Genomic DNA, 16,717 nt, shown 5'->3' with positions numbered 1-16,717 from the left:
AAGCAGAATTTGTAAGAAGAATTTTAATCTTGGAATCCAATTCAATAATCACCCTATGAAGCTTCATGCCCCTTATTAGACGTAAGCTGGCAAGAGAGCCCACAATTCTGCTTTTGCAGGTGAGCAATTTCCCAAATTACCAATAAAACATGCTATAAGAGCATCTTAAGACTCATGGACAAGACCACCCACCACATGCAGTAACATGACTAGGCTTGTAAGCACACCTATCTACATTAAGTTTAAGCTAATTCTCCCGTTTGAGGATTCAAGGCAATGAGAGCTTCATTCCTAGACGATTCTTTGGATGAGGACAAAGTTATAGGTGATCATATTCACGTTACTCAAAATGCATCTCTGGCATCTCTAATTTAGATTGCAAAGGAATTTCTATCTTTCAATAACTTCCAGACAGTAACACCAAAAAAAATTCTCCAACTAACAGAACCTTGACCCACATTTTCATATAGTGCCAAAATAGATTAAAAAGTTAGTAAATGTTTGGCATCTCATCGGCTCAAATTTCATACCCACTACATCTTTAACCTTGTTATGACATGAATTTCTCTTTTAACGCACAAGGCAAATAGAATACCAAACTCACGCTTAGTCTCTGTGGCTTCTACCTCATCTTGGATCAAATATTTGTAAACACGTAAACAAGCAATCAGCATGCAGTTTATCAATGAGAGTAGCATAAGAATACTGCTTGTTTACTATTTTTTGTTGGAAAAAAATATCTCTTTGAATTAGATAAGGACCAATATTATAAGTTAGCAAAAAAACCCAATGCATTACTTAGAAAGCTATGTCTGACCTGATCCACATTTTCAAGAAAAAGAAATAAAGTTTGGATTTAATATTATTAACTTTTTGTCCAGATGTTGAAGGAATAAAGCGTATCCTTAATCACATTCACATGATGCTCAAAGCCTCTGGCACCAATATTTTAGCATCAGCAAAAAATTAAAAAGAGATCTTTGGTCCATTTCTGCCCATAGATATCGGAATCCAATTACCTGTTTTCCCCTTAGCCAACATGCAATGTGCAAATCTTTCAATAGAAAAAAGTGAAAGAGAATCACCTTGGCTAATGCCTCTAGAAGGGAAAAACTGATCCTTAAGCTCCCCGTTACAGTTTATAAATCCAAAAGGCGAAGCAATGCAGTGATAAACAATCTCACTAAAATTGTGATCTGTCTCTATCTAATATACTCAGTTTTCCAATTTTTTTAGATAATAGTTTTCAACCGAAAATGTTTCCATCGTCAATCAATTTTAAGTCTTACAAAGCAATTGTTTAGTCCACTTTTGTCAAGTCCTGTAAGACTTCAAACCACTGTTTTAAAAATCAGATTGATAATTGAATAATTGGTCAAATACTAATTTCTCTTGCATTGGTTTAATTGCAATTGAACTAACGAAAGTTAAACATTTTTAATATTAATTATATAATTGGCATAAAATAATTTTAAAAAAAATCTAGGTAAAATCTTCAAATCTAAATTATAAGAATTTATGTGGGTATTTATAATTTAGCATTAAGCATTTATGTGATCTAAAAATATGTTTCTAGGTTAAACACTAGTTGAACTAAAAAACTAGTTTTCTCCCAATGGTTTTATAATATTACAAATTGAATGAACTAATTATCTGATTTGTTCACCCGTGCGTTCACTAAAATGCTTCAAATAAACATGGCTATACTCGTCAATATCAACGACTGGAGATCTAGACATCTACGTTTTTAATAATTGACTGACTGAAGTGTAATTCCCTCCATTATGTCCATTTTACTTTAGTTTCTTGTCCCAAATTCCAAAGGTTGTTGATTTGGTCTTGCACCTTTCAGGTTTGTCTTTCACACTTCAAGCCGGATTACTTTATATGTAAAATAAAAATAAATAAATAAATACACATGATTATACACAGTCATGGCAATTACCAGTATAAATGGCACTATGAGAAAGCTTCGCAGTCAACACAGTTTTGATCGAACATGAATGAGTAGTGACGATATAGCATCAAATCTACAGCTTTGATACTTGACACACGTTCTAAAGCTATATAGTCTTCATAGTTCATACAACTATTTATTGTTCTTGCAAATTGCAAACATGAGCTAAGGGAAGCATCATACCAAGTATTCCTCTATGTCCACTTCCAAGTCTAATAATTAATATCGTAATTGTAGTATATAACGCTTCGTCCAGCACGTTAAGAGTGAGCTTTGCCAAATGTGTTCTTAGAATTTGGGCTTATTCCGACTTCCCAGTTCCATTCCCATTTAAGTGCTGTATACAATATACAGACAGCAGCAGAGTGAATTCCAAACTAATAAGCAAGCACAGAGAACTTGACTGAGACTAAAATTTTAAACAATCGTGGGAATCAATGGTCTTTGACTTTCCATCTGCTTGCACGGTAGTATTGGTTTTCTCTGTTTGCAACCCAACAGCATTTGGCAATTGGCACAGAACCCAGATGACATTAAAACCACACAAACTGGTTCGATTTTCAGTTTATGGTTTTCATCAAAAGGAATTTTTCTTCAATTATATCACCAGAGGTTGTAGACTCCTGAGAATCAATCAAGTAGAACAAGTCAGCTAAAAATCAGATAGTACTAACATATACAATCCTTGTCAAACCTGTGACACCCTCACTAATACAAGCGTACATGGATTGTAATTAAATGGAGTTAATCTTTTGGTCATTAACTCTAATAGCAATCATTATTTCTTAAAAGGGAAATGCTAGCAACACACTCTTATTGGCTGAAATTTATTGGAAATTACAAAATTGTGGATCTCACATCTTATTTGATGACTCACTTATAATTTTGTAGTTGTAAATAATTTTTAACAAATAGTGTGTTACTAGCATTCTTGTCTCTTGCAAATCTAGCCTATTCCTACAATTCAACTCTACCTCTCTACTGCCCATTTGGAATTGGAAATGTTTTATAAGGCTTTGATACTTTTATAAATTTCAACCATTTAACACAACAAGAAATACAGATAAGATCACATCAAACTTCAGCCTTAGGCCAGAGAATGTACAGTAATTAAAATTTCAGATTTAGTGAATTTCTGCACACATGAACCATTTACAGTTCTGCGAGAGAATCATAAAGCTTGCACTATAAAATACTCTTTCATTGAGCAAGCTGGCCAAGACCAACTAAAGGACGACTTTAAAAATCCACAGTAAACATACATTCTCTAGTATACTATTCCTTAATTAGTATATCTGGATACAAAGACTCCGGTTGACTGATCACTAATGATGAATCATTAATGACAATGGTAATTTCAGTACCTAATAAATAGAATTGGGGATGACCATGCCAAACAATTGAATCTTATGATTATCATCCTGACAGACTCATCTTTGCTTTTCCGCAGCCTGCATGGAGAAATAAGTCAAGAAAACAGGCAGGATTTCAGTGACAAGTGTCATAAATAGTATTAGGAGGCACAGGAACACCGATTACTGAGAAGATCAGTTTATTCATCAAAACTAGAGTAAAAACATTCAGAACTGATCCCCCGACAGATTCCTTAGAGAATTACTCATTTTAAGTTGCTACTCTCCTTTTCACTTATCAGGGTCCAATTAAGCCTTTTTCAGGATCAATTGAACTTCATTACAAAAGAATGCCAACACCTGATAAAATTGAATTAGAAACAGTAGAGATAAAGAATTTTATCCGTGAGTAGCTCCATCATCCAAACATCATAAGTACTAGTGTTTCAGATTTGGACTGATATAGGCTTCAGGTTATACACGGCATCCATATTTCTTTGTGACATGGGAAGCTATAGGTAGACCAATAACCACCACTGAATTCGGTTAAAATAAAGCATGCATACTCCATATCATTTTTAATATCGAACAATGGATGAGTCCAGTGTTATCAATTGCGGATTGCAGAAAGCCAATAATCCGCCATATCATATATTGAAAAGCGATGCAGGCAAATAGCAGGAGTGACAGAGCGGTTGCTATATGTGTGTGTGTGTGTGTGTAACCAACTTTAGTTAAACAAGAAGACCCATTAACCCAATAAAAGAAACATCAGAGCAGCTTAATAAAAATAAAAAAACTATGAAAAGGGCACAAGCAAACGACAAACCTTTTGCAGTTTCTTCAGAACAGAATCCTCAAAAGCTTGATACCCGGCACCGACCAGATTACTCATCCTGGTGGTTTCAGCAGATTTTGGAACACTCGAAGAATCCGCCACAGTTGCTGGTTTAAGAGGTAAAACCAGCAACGGATTAGCAAGATGGCCAATCACACTCCCAGTAGCAGAAACCTGGATAAAGACACAATTTACAAATTAGTATACCACAAATAATTAAGTGAATCAACACAATTGGAATAGGCTCTGTTTTCAATTATTTCTCCTAAAAAATCCTCCTCTAAAAAACTTTTTATAATGTGGGAAATTACAGACAAATACAGCCCCTGCTGTGGTTGCAAAGGCCCTAAAAACCTTGACATTGTTGTCGAAATTGTGGTCACGGATTGTTTTCGAAAAACCTTATGAAAAAAGAAAATTAAAAGAGAGAAACTTACAGCTCCTTCTTTAGTGGCCATAACAACAAGAGCAGAACCCTTCTTCTTACTCCCTTTGATGACAACATCTTCCACTGCACCAAACTTGGAGAACAATTCCCTCAACTTATCAGCCGCATAATCCTCACCCACCTTCTCCCACGAAACCTTCAGAACCTTCTCTTGATCCACTCCACCTCCCCCACCACCACCGCCACTCTCCTTCTTCTTCGCCGCCGGCTTCACCGCCGCCTCCTCCTTCTTCCCGTGCATAGCACGAATCCTCGCAATCTCCTCCTTGAGCTGCCTCGCGATCCTGGCCTCCTCTTCGCGTTCCTTCGCGGCGGGATCGGGGGCGTTGGCGTCGCGCTCCCGGCGCTCGAGATCGGAGACCATCTTGCGGCGCTTTCCGTCGCGCTGCGAATTGCGGAGCTCGCGGTCGCGCTTGACGCGCAAGAGGTCGTCGAACAACTTGCGGGCCTTGTCGTCCCTGAGGATGTCGTACGAGGTGCGGAGTTGTTGGAAGTTAGCGGCGGCGTTGGCGTCGTCGGGCCTCTTGTCAGGGTGCAATTCGAGAGCCTTCCATCGGTAGGCCTTGTTGATTTCTTTGTCCGTTAGCTTCGCGCCTTCTTCGCCGGACGGTAACCCTAGCACCGCGTAGTGATCGATCTCTGCCTCCATTTTCACCACAACAGATGGATGCGTCAAAACCCTAACCCTGCAGATAGAGAGAGAATTAGACGAAATTTTTAGGTTGATATCATCTTCTTAAGGGTAAAATGGTAAACAATGCTTGTGTTTTTAAATTTAAAATAAGTGTTTTCTTTATATAAGTATACTGTCAAAAAGATAGATAAAATTTGTTTCTTAAAAAAAATAAAAAATAAATATATATTATGATTTTCTACTTTAATTACGTTAGTGCACGAGGATTATGATATTTATCTAATTTTTTTTATTTTTTATTCTTTTTTAATCATGTAGAATAATATTACATTTACAATTTTTTAAAATGAAAATAAAAACAAAACTATTGTATGATTGAGATATTTTTTTCTAAACTGGATTTCCATTTTCATTTAAAAAAAAAATCCAATCTTTCTATAAAAAATATTAAAATTAATTTTTTGTTAATAAAAATTATATTTAAACCATAATTTATATTTATGGGATTGTACTTTGTTCAATTGATAAAACATCATAAACATTAATGAAATTGCACGAAAAAACCACCTCTATAAAAATTATAAAGGAATTAACTAATTTTATATATATATATATATATATATATATATATAAATCATAAAATTAAAAATTAAAGAGAAATAAAAAAACATAAAAAGAAAATAAAAAAAGCAAAAAAAATAAATATAAAATTAAAAAAACAAAAACAAAAAGTGAATGTGAGAAACCAGTTTAGAGGAAATTGATTTCTCTTCATAAACAATGTTAATGTCACTTGGGTAAATAATTTTTAACTTATATTATTTGTGTAATTTTTTTTTGTATCTATGGGATAAAAAAATTTATACCATCAAACTCCAAAATTGTTGACTCAAGTGGTTGGTCACGGAGGTCCAATGTTTGGCTTGAACATGAAATCATAATTAAAAGTATTTTTTTTTATCTCAAACTCGATTGACTTGGTAGATAAGATTAATTGAGTGTCAAATAAAAAGTCACATATATCTATAATAAAATATATAATTGAAAAAGTAATTTTATTGGAGAGTCTGATATCATTATTACGAACAACAAAGACTAAAACATGTGAGATAATGAAAAATTAAAGACCTTGACTAGTTAATATTTTGTTTAATGACTAAAAATCAAAATTTTAAAAACTTAAGTAAAAAAACTTAATTAACCCAAAAAAATATAAAATATTGTATGTACCTAATTATGTGTTTGGTTGAGAGGTATGAAAACAAATGAAAGTGTGAGAAATGAAAAAAATGAAAGAGAGTGGATAATAAGATTATTTGGTTGAGATGAAAAAATTAAACTAGAGTAATTAGGTAAATAAGAAAAAAATGATTTAAATGATTAATCAAATTTCCATTTTACACCAACACACTAATTAAGCATAATATCAAAATAAATATAATTCCATACAAGTAATAATCGTAACCGATTATGCAAGTACGCAAATTTAATGCTTAATCATTAATGTATGACATTTTTTTTTTCTTAATGAATTTTGACTATAGATAATTAATTAATGCAACCTGAGAGGGAGTGTGACTCACGTTTTTTTCACTAGCAATGTAAAACAATCCTTATCTCTCCCAATCTTTGCAAAGGCATAAATTACTTAACTCCATTATTCTCTGGAGCAATCCCAACATAGATCTTTAAAAATTTTCTCTATTATAGTATCTACATAATCCCCAACTTCTTTCCTTACTCAACAACTTCACATGACTGTGCTCACCAATACTTAACACCAACTTAAGCCTTGAATGAGTTGAATCTTTCATACAATTATTTTCTCTTACCCCGTATGTAAACAATTATTTTAATTTGAATGTTTTTTTTAAAGAAAAAAATAACAGTTATCAAATGTAAGTTGATACGTGTGTAAAATATTACTTAAGTGGTATACCTTAGATTTAATTATACCTCTTATCAACTATGAGGTTTCACTTCATTTTGATACCAATGTTAAGTTAGTATGTTAGGTGTCGTGTCAAATCTATTTTGATGTTTCAACTCAATCAAGTGTGAATTGTTACTTAGTTGATATGGTTCAAAATTTAATTATACTTTTAATCAGATACAAGACATCACTTATTTTTTGAAAGTGTTTTTGGTTTATATATTTATAATAGAAAATGAAATAAAAATACTTTTGGTTGGTATTATTCAAACAAATTTCATTTTATCGATGTACATTTGAACAAGAAATAATTAAATATAAAATATTACGATAAACTCATATTTATCAAACTTAAATTTACAATTCAAAACTTAGGGTAAATGAATATTTTGATGCTTGAATGTATAAATTCATGATAATTTAGTTATTGAAAGAACAAAAAATTTGATTTAGTCTCTAAATGTATAAAAAGTGTGATAATTTTATCATATAATTAATTTTATGAGATCATTTTGTCACTAAATTATAATATTTAAGGATCAATTTGATATTAATTATGTTATAATGTTCACAAACCAATTTGACACTAGATTATATTTTTAAGAATAATTTTAACATTAAATTATAAAATTTATATACTAATGTATCATTAAAATTATCATACTTTTTAGACATTCGGATGTTATTAAGATTTTTTTATATTTTCTAATGGACTAAATTATCACTTATTTATCCATTGGAATACTAAAATGATAATTCATGCCAAAACTTATGTTTGCAAACTCTTTTCCCCTTGCTTTTTTCCCAACACCTACATCATCACTCTCCTTTCTCCTTTATTCACCAAACCTATGTTTTGTCAATGTTTGAATAAAAAGATAAGCATAGATAAAAACACAAAATATTTTTCCATGTTAAACAGTTAAGATTAAAATATATTTTTAGTCCTTTAAATTCAAATAATTGATTTTTAGTCATTTAAAAAGATTTATCTTTATTTGTGTCTCAAAACTTTTAAAAATTATTTTTAGTCTTTCTATTCATCGTGTTCATAGTTTTATTATTTATGGTTATTTTTAATTGACAACTTTTTTAAATGATTTTTTGATGGTTTTAAACCGTCAAAATATGTAAAGAAAAAAACATGAATATAAATTTGTGATAATTTTAAATTATCATAAATTATTTTTAAAGAAATGAAATTAAAAATCTAACAATAACATCACAAATTATGATATTATTAACACATTGAAAAAGAGACTAAAAATAATTAATCAAAAAATTTGAAGGACTAACAAAAAATTAAAAATAGATTTTTGAAGGTCTTAAAAAATAATTATTTAATTTAAAGGATTAAAAAAAAATTAATCCAAAAATTAAATGCAATCTAAATATATCATACCACCGTTTATGAAAATTAAACCATACAGAAATACAAATCTATCATAAAGCGTTATAGGTTCATAGCATAATTTTTGTCAATTGTGAATACTATATATATATTTGTCAAATTAAATCAAAATAAAATTATCTATTTTTTTATATAGAAATCAAATCTTATCTGGTGTAATCGAATCATATCAAGTAAATAATACTTAACACAAATCAACTCTTCTATTCCTGTTTTATTTTTATCCAAATTAAATACCAGCAATTAAAGGTCCGTTTTTATTTTTCTTTTTCTTTTTAACAAGTTGTTAGGAAAGAAATTGAATCACCCATTCTTGTGTGGGGACAGCCAAAAGCAGGGAATAAAGCTGACTACGTGGATCATTCCAAATAGCCAGCCAGAGAAGTATCATAGGGATTTTCTTGTATGGATCATCCGTATGATCGCGACCAGTGCAAATATTGCCAGACTATAAATGCTTGTTTGAATTATTGATAAACACATGCCGATAAATACATCAAGGATGTGTCCAAAAGACAACTATCCTGATTATGAATATCCTAAACAATCAAATTACAAGATAAATAAAAAATAAAAATTATGAAACAAGCAACATACATTGGGAAGGCAGTGTCCACAAATTCCGACAGAAGGGAATATCAACATCCCACAACGCAATCGACCCCATCCCAAACTAACACAACTCATTTTCCCCCCAAAAGAAAAAATGGCTCAGGAATCATAACATCTATGGGGTCTACTTTCCGACTAACCGACCAACTCAAAATATGAGGAACTCAAACATACTCAATCCTTTATTATATTTATGCTGCATAGAAGAAATGTGGATTTGGGGGGGAGAAAGCAAAGAAACAAATAAATTGCTGATGACAGTAGACACTGGTTGAGAAGGATACCAAGGTATACGAACTTGCTTGCTTAATCATCAATTGCCAGCATCTCGGCTATAAAACTGGTCAAGAGTCTTGGCAGGTATACGATGAAGAAGTTCACGGGGGAAAATCCGGAGTAAAGTCCATGCAAGATCTAGTGACTGGAATATATTGCGGGTGTCATAAGCTCCCTGGGCAACAAACTTTCTCTCAAACTTCTCCAAAAATTCCAGATACAGCTGTTAATAAAAGGGGGGAAAAGAGTTCCATTAATATCACTTCAAGGGCAATTTCACATTAAGAAACAAAATATAGTACTTATTAAGATAGAAAGTTATTAGAGACCAGGTCCTCAGATGAAAGTGCTTCTTCTCCAACCACTGCTTTCATTGCCTGCACATCCTTTCCGATAGCATAATTTGCGTAGAGCTGAAAAAAATAAAAATAACATGAATGAGATATAGTCTATGTGATGAACAGAAAAATAACTATGTGATGAACAAAACAAGATCAGAGACCTGGTTGGACACATCAGAATGATCCTTTCTAGTCATTCCCTCACCAATAGCACTCTGCAAAAGTGACCAATGATGCACCTTTAGTGTGTGAACCACTTGCTTTAATTAAGAAACAGAAAATATTTATCACTTTAAAGCACCTTGATATCAAACAAACGAGATTAACCTTACCTTCATCAACCGAGATAGTGACGGGAGGACATTGATTGGTGGGTATATCTGCTCAGTTAAAAAGAATTAGAATGTTTAGGTTTGGCCTCAATATTAAATCCACATAGTTAATCAATCAACAAAAATCTCCAACAATCTAAATGGTGACATTTTTCACAGCATTCAACCTTGATTTGTCAAAGGAAAAATAAAACCTAAACACTTCAAACTTATATTCAAAAGCATGAAATATAGAAGAATTAAAAGTTGGGAGAAACCCATAAACTTCTCAGTGAGACTAATTTCCATTGAATAACAAGCCAGCAATTGACTGTTCTTATAGTAATATGACATTAAAATGTTAGGATGCATTCTTTGCCAAATTCTCTCTTGTAACTAATCCAACTTGGTATACAATGTTCATTACAGCTGAAAGCTTCAACATAACCCACCTGTCTATTATACAGCTGCCTGTCGATGTATATCTGCCCCTCAGTGATATATCCTGTTAGATCAGGAGTTGGGTGCGTAATATCTGTACAGAAGTTCAAAATATAATCATTCAGTGTTAAGAAACCATCATGCAAGATAGCTGATGAACTTGTATATTTCATTACCATCATTGGGCATGGTTAGAATTGGAATTTGTGTAATAGAGCCTTTACGCCCCTCAATTCTCCCAGCTCGTTCATAAATTGTTGCAAGATCTGTATACATATATCCAGGATAACCACGTCTTCCTGGCACTTCTTCTCGGGCAGCAGATACCTACGGGATCAAGTGTCATGCAAATTGTTATAGAAATATTTTCAGTTATTTCTCATACTCCAAGAATAAACCAAAGGCATAAAAGAATGTCAATTTTAAATCATCATTAAAGCCTATAAAAGGTTTCAAGTCCCCTATCTTTTTGTTGCTTCTTCCAAACTAATAACAGTTGAAGGTAAATTACCTCACGAAGAGCATCAGCATAAGAACTCATATCTGTGAGTATCACAAGAACATGCTTGCCACATTCATAAGCCAAATATTCAGCAGTAGTAAGAGCAATACGAGGAGTGATAATACGTTCAATTGTAGGATCATTTGCCTGCAGTAAATCACATATTCACATTAGCAAGAGAACATTTTAGGGATTAGCTACTTCATGCAAGTCAGGAAATCAAAAAGCCTCATTTAAATTTTGCTTTTAATGAGGGGGGGAAAAGGTCATTCTCAATGCATCACACACTATCACCTTGAGTTCTACATATACAATATGATAGTCGACTTTAAAATTTTTAAGGTCATAGATTCTTTTATAGGAAAAAACCACCTTACTAAACTATCATTCAAATCTTCACCAGCTTGTACATCCTAGAAAATTTTACTTCTTTTCTTTTTCACTTAAATTTTAAAGGGCTTGACTATCTTTTTTGTCCCTAATTTTTTAGGATTTATGCTTTTAGTCCCTAATCTAAATTTTAACCAGTCAAAGTCCTAAACCTTTTCTTGGTCACCACTTTTAGTCCCTGCATTCAAATAACAAAGTTAATTGATGATGTAATAGTGACGTTGGCAGATTTTAATTGTTAAAGGGTTACCAAATTAAGGAAAAGAGTCACTCTCTCCATTGATCCATTCTCCTCAAAGTCACGTTTGAAAAACTGTGCAGTCTCCATGTTAACTCCCATAGCTGCAAATACAATAGCAAAATTGTCCTCTTCTCCACCCTGCATAACATGGTATTTTTGAAAAATCACTTTCATCTTACAAAAAGTACAGAAGTAAAGAATTTAAGTAAATGATTAAGCAGTCAGCTATACCTCAAGAAGATTATCAGATTTCTCTAGTCGCTTGACTAAGCCAGCCTGACGACAGATCTGTGCAGCGATTTCATTATGGGGGAGACCGGCTGCTGAGAATAGAGGGATCTTTTGACCTCTAGCAATAGAATTCATGACATCAATTGTAGATATTCCAGTCTGTATCATCTCCTCAGGGTAGGTTCGCTCACTAGGATTGATGGAACTTCCTGACATATTGGGAAGATATTAGGGGGTAAAAATTCACACATCAACATACAATTGTAGAACACTGCAAAGGAAGTTAAATACCAGAAATATCCAGGTAAGCCTCAGGTAAAATTGGTGGACCATTATCAATTGGTTTTCCAGAGCCATTAAATATGCGTCCAAGCATGTCTAGTGAGACAGGAGTTTTTAACACCTGTGGACAAACAAAAAGAGAGGAAAAGAGGAAGTTAAAAGGTGGAATAAATTGATTCCAATACAGTAAAAGTAGCATGTAAAAGAAATTCAAAGAAAAAATTTAAAGGAAAATTTTTAGTTTCAATTCATTAATCAGTACTTGTGGCTAAATTGTAAGGAAACTTAGGACAGACTAAATCATGTGAAATTAATCACTTGAGGAATCACCCCTTAGCAGCCAAACCTTCTCCATACTACAGCTTCAATGTATTTTCCACCATCTTCTCTACAATAGGCGCTACTCCAACCCTCTCTCTAATAGCTCCGTTTCTAATTTTATCCTGTCGAGTCTTACCACACATCCACCGTAACATCCTCATCTCTGCTACACCTACTTTAGTCTCATGTTGGCTCTTGACCGCCCAACATTCTGTTCCGTACAAAATCGCCTGTCTTACCGCAGTCCGATAAAACTTTCCCTTTAGCTTGATCGGTACCTTTGCATCACATAACATCCCCGATGCTTTTCTCCATTTCATCCATCCTGCTTGAATGCGATGATTCACATTTGAATACTACAGCTTCAATGTATCACAGTTCTTCCTTTATTTTCTTATTAAAAGTTGGTTTATAACATGTACATTTGAATGTATTATATCTTAAAATTGAAGTCTCCACTTTCCGCAACAAATTTCAAGTAAACAGGCAAAAAATAAAAGCTAAATGTAAAATTAGAAAATTAATCAAGTCAATTGATGAGTAGTGCAAATTATATTGATACTGGTGAAATCAAATTGTCCTTTTTTGAAGTGAGGAAAAACTGCAGTTTCAACAAGCTCACGATATAGTTATAATTGGATTTGTCATATGAATCTGTGATAATATAGAAGAAAGCGCATTGAAAAAACAGCCAATGATCAGCTCAATTATGTGTTTTCTACAAGAAAAATAGGTCCTACAGAATTGAAATTTCAATGCTACTGAGACAAAGCACCAGGCAGAAGATACTGATGGGAAAAAGCAATAAAATGTGCATGCATCATTTTACATGAACCTTTCCATATAGAGAACAGTAATAACTGAGTCTTCACCTCTCCAGTAAATTGCACAGTCGTAAATTTATTGTCGATTCCAGATGTACCTTCAAATACCTGGTCAATAGTTAAAAAAAGGTGAATAAACTTCCATTGATAATGGTACTAGCAGAATAGCTAAACCTAACAGTGACAAAATTATTTGCTATTGAATCCTAACCTGGCCATGCCGGAAAATAAGACGGATGCATCCCGGTAAAAATACGGAAAAATTAACAGTGATATAAAATGATACTAAATTTTCAAAGTAAAATAAGACGGATGCATCCCGGTAACTTTCATTTCACAATTAGGATGAAAGTTAATAATTAATTATTTTATGATCTCATATTTTGTAATTGATTTTATGTCAATGAAGCCCACAAAATCTATCACACTATTAATACAGCCACATCCCCACTTAGTGGGAGATTCCTGCACTGGGCCATCCTTTTAAAGTCACTGCAACTACATTAGTAAAGTAGACAACAGTGAAGGCCTTTCTAACTAAGAAAATTGTTCACAAAGTAAACAGCAGGGGAATTTTATAATGTTTTGGTTATGCCTAAAAAATAAGCACATAAATCTTCAAGCCATCAACTCAAAGACAAGAGGCAAGTACAGAAGAAGATTATACATGGAATAGTCTCTAACCTGAACAACAGCTTTTTCACCATCAACCTCTAGAACTTGTCCACGCCGAGTAGTTCCATCTCCTAAACGAATATTAACAATCTCTTGAAATTTGGGTCCCTGATGCAGTTTCAGTATAAAATATAAACTTTAGTCACAGCAGAATATTGAGAAAACCAAAATACCAGAAAATTCATTAAAAATATCAACTAGCACACCATCATTACCTTAACTTTGTCAAGAATGACCAATGGTCCAGCAACTCCAGATACAGTTCTGTATTCTGCAACATTATTATGCAAACAAATAATTTAGGGAGAAACTGAATAATAATGGAATAAATACCACAAGTTATCAACGTTGATTGATCAAGTATCAACCCAGTAGTCTATTAGTCTAGCTTGCAAACTCTCTTTCATACATAATGGCAAGCATTAAATATCCCATCTTCATTTATCGATGACTAGTATATACACACCCACAGGGAATCCAATCACAGTAGAAAATTAATTAAGAGAGGCAAACCAATACTAGTAAGACACATACCCATTCCAATCTCCAAGGTACCCTCCTCCATATCGGGAATGTTCTCAGCCACACCCATCTTGGAACTTCAGACAAGCAGACCAAAGAGGAGTTGAACAAAAGTCAATTCATGCAAACACAAATGAGAAGCGACACTAAAAAGGCATTGTTCTGATCAATAATCAATAATTAAGACAAAGCAAACGCCAAAAACACAATCCAAAACAAAGTCAACACAGACACCATCACAGTAAAAAAAAAAAAAGAATAAATAAAAACTAATAAACTATTCCTTGAAAGCTTAGTGAGTTATCACCAAAACAGTCTAAAGATTTTAACCACTAAATCAATGCTTCAAATATACTTAGTTCCTCAAATATATAATTTAAAACTAGCCTAATTTTTAGAAAATGCGGTTCACTCTAACAAAAACTACAGCGAAAATAACAACACTCGGATCCAAATTGCACTTCATTTGTATGTTAAAAAAATGGATTGATCCGAATCAATCGCTACTGAATTAAGCGGCTGAACTAAACACGATGAACAATAATAAAATAAAATAAAGCAGATGTTCACAAACATAATAATAAAAAAAAAACAGCAATATTCAAAATTAAAGGCACTGTAGTTTTATTCGAGTAGATAAGTGATCGAACTGTGAGCTAGTTTGTTCATACTTTGATTACTCAAAAACCTTTGAAGCAGACAAATGAAGAACTGATAGTAAGATTTGGGCGAAACAATGAGAAGGAGAAACGCAGAATTGAATGATTATTGGAAGATCGAAGAGAAATGAGTGAGGAAATGGATCGGAAGAGAAAAAAACGCACCAGCGAAAGACGTTTAAGATCTGAAGCGGGGAGAGACGTGGGTGAGGGAGGGACTGTGGGTTAGCAACACGGATCTATTGGACCATAATTTTTTAACAGAACAGATCAAATTATTATTTATTTTTATTTCCAGAAATAAAAGAGTAAAATCTCTTCGAATTTCAACCTTGATTTGAAGAGTAACTGCATTTTTCTTGGGTCAGGTGGGAAAGTAAATAATGAAACATGACCCACAACTCCATGCTCATTTTCCGCATTTAATTGATGGGGAAATTAACAAATATTGCAAAGACACTCTCTAATGCACAAAATTATTACACGCATAAAGATAACTGTGGTCTCTATTAATCTTTATCTCAAATATTTCTTTATTTTCTTATTAATACAAAATATCTATTTATTTTGCCACAATGTCTAGTCTCTAATTAATTATTTTTCAAAAATTAAAAATTCTTCTCGTGTTGATAAAAATTGTGTTGGTAAAAAGTGATTAAAATCATATAATAATTTATGTTTTACTAAATTTTTATAGTATATTTTATATTGTTAATTAAAAATTACAAAATTTGGCTCATTCTTTATTTATAATTTAATACACACATCCATAATTTTATGTTTTTTAATAAATTTTAATCAAAAGAAAAAATTGTGTTAAAATAAAGTGTTTCTAACTAGAAAAAGGAACAAACATAATAGTATTGGTTTTGGATCGATCCTCAAGGCCCAAACTCCTTTTTTTTTTTTTGAAACTATACATATATCCAATAATTTTTAAGGTCTAACAGTCCAACTCCTCAAAGGAACCAACTAAACAATAGAACAAGAAGATCCAAAACATTTTGTTTATAAAAATTAGCTAGTTATGTACATGTCATCCAGATATTGGTATTTTTTTTTGTGAACTCCCAGATATTGGTATATGTTGAATAGAGAATTACAAGACTAAATATCTTGTTCATTTTGTTGATAAAACAAAAACTAAATGCCAAAAACTAGATTCCTGTTACAATTATTTTCTTTTATTCTTAAAAAGTTTTAATGAAGAAAACATAAGAACAAGATTATAATTCATTTCCCTTCAATTATTTATTAAATAATAAAATTTTATAAATATTTTTATTATTATTAAAAGTTTAGATGACTTCATCATAAGACAGATCTCAAGACTCAAAATACAGAACTATTTTCAAGTTATCTAATAATAAATTTTTTATTTCTCATGTTAATGATAAGAATCAAATCCACATTTTTTTAATATAAATTTGTTTCTTATTCATTAGATCAACTTTTGTTTGTGATTATAAATACAAAATAAATTCTTATTTCAATTTTGTATCAATCTATTATTCTC

General features: G+C 32.3%; 2 protein-coding genes across 4 annotated transcripts; both read right to left on the bottom strand.

Annotated features, from left to right (window-relative positions):
• Window positions 1–1,941: 1,941 nt before the first annotated feature.
• Window positions 1,942–5,328, bottom strand: LOC100792307 (dnaJ homolog subfamily C member 17). 2 transcript variants are annotated; one of them, XR_416574.4, is made up of 4 exons: window positions 4,585–5,328; window positions 4,139–4,321; window positions 3,322–3,408; window positions 1,942–2,580 (listed from the first exon to the last, which is right to left on the bottom strand). XR_416574.4 is itself a non-coding variant. In XM_003536676.5 (3 exons), the coding sequence occupies exons 1-3, from the start codon at window positions 5,242–5,244 to the stop codon at window positions 3,388–3,390; spliced, it is 864 nt and encodes a 287-aa protein (XP_003536724.1). In that variant the 5' UTR covers window positions 5,245–5,319; the 3' UTR covers window positions 3,058–3,387. The 2 variants fall into 2 exon arrangements, 1 of the variants encoding a protein (XP_003536724.1); XM_003536676.5 differs by lacking the exon at window positions 1,942–2,580 and having other exon boundaries at window positions 3,058–3,408; window positions 4,585–5,319.
• A 3,685-nt stretch (window positions 5,329–9,013) lies between these two features.
• On the bottom strand, window positions 9,014–15,603 carry LOC100791429 (V-type proton ATPase subunit B 2). 2 transcript variants are annotated; one of them, XM_003536674.4, is made up of 15 exons: window positions 15,367–15,603; window positions 14,555–14,619; window positions 14,236–14,291; window positions 14,030–14,128; window positions 13,394–13,453; window positions 12,210–12,321; window positions 11,919–12,127; window positions 11,697–11,825; window positions 11,066–11,203; window positions 10,731–10,881; window positions 10,566–10,648; window positions 10,135–10,182; window positions 9,964–10,017; window positions 9,791–9,874; window positions 9,014–9,684 (listed from the first exon to the last, which is right to left on the bottom strand). In XM_003536674.4, exons 2-15 carry the CDS (start codon window positions 14,610–14,612, stop codon window positions 9,499–9,501), a joined length of 1,467 nt encoding a protein of 488 aa, XP_003536722.1. In that variant the 5' UTR covers window positions 14,613–14,619; window positions 15,367–15,603; the 3' UTR covers window positions 9,014–9,498. The 2 variants fall into 2 exon arrangements, with proteins under 2 accessions (XP_003536722.1, XP_003536723.1); XM_003536675.5 differs by lacking the exon at window positions 15,367–15,603 and adding an exon at window positions 15,214–15,353.
• Between the last annotated feature and the right edge of the window lie 1,114 nt (window positions 15,604–16,717).

The sequence above is a fragment of the Glycine max genome, chromosome 10, assembly GCF_000004515.6.
Source record: "Glycine max cultivar Williams 82 chromosome 10, Glycine_max_v4.0, whole genome shotgun sequence".
NCBI classification, from domain to species: Eukaryota; Viridiplantae; Streptophyta; class Magnoliopsida; order Fabales; family Fabaceae; genus Glycine; species Glycine max.
This window is presented reverse-complemented; position numbering and strand designations above follow the sequence as displayed.

Bases quoted from the DNA above. Each gene is read 5' to 3' on its own strand.
- LOC100791429 (XM_003536674.4), bottom strand. From the start codon at position 14,612: ATGGGTGTGGCTGAGAACATTCCCGATATGGAGGAGGGTACCTTGGAG. The intron at 14,129-14,235 runs GTAATGATGGTG...AAACTGCATCAG, and splicing joins TCATTCTTGACAAAGTTAAG to GGACCCAAATTTCAAGAGAT. The intron at 9,875-9,963 runs GTCTCTGATCTT...TATTTTTTTCAG, and splicing joins ATTCTGATGTGTCCAACCAG to CTCTACGCAAATTATGCTAT.
- LOC100792307 (XM_003536676.5), bottom strand. From the start codon at position 5,244: ATGGAGGCAGAGATCGATCACTACGCGGTGCTAGGGTTACCGTCCGGC. The intron at 4,322-4,584 runs GTAAGTTTCTCT...GTCTTTATCCAG, and splicing joins TGGCCACTAAAGAAGGAGCT to GTTTCTGCTACTGGGAGTGT. The intron at 3,409-4,138 runs GTTTGTCGTTTG...TTCTCCATGCAG, and splicing joins TTCTGAAGAAACTGCAAAAG to GCTGCGGAAAAGCAAAGATG.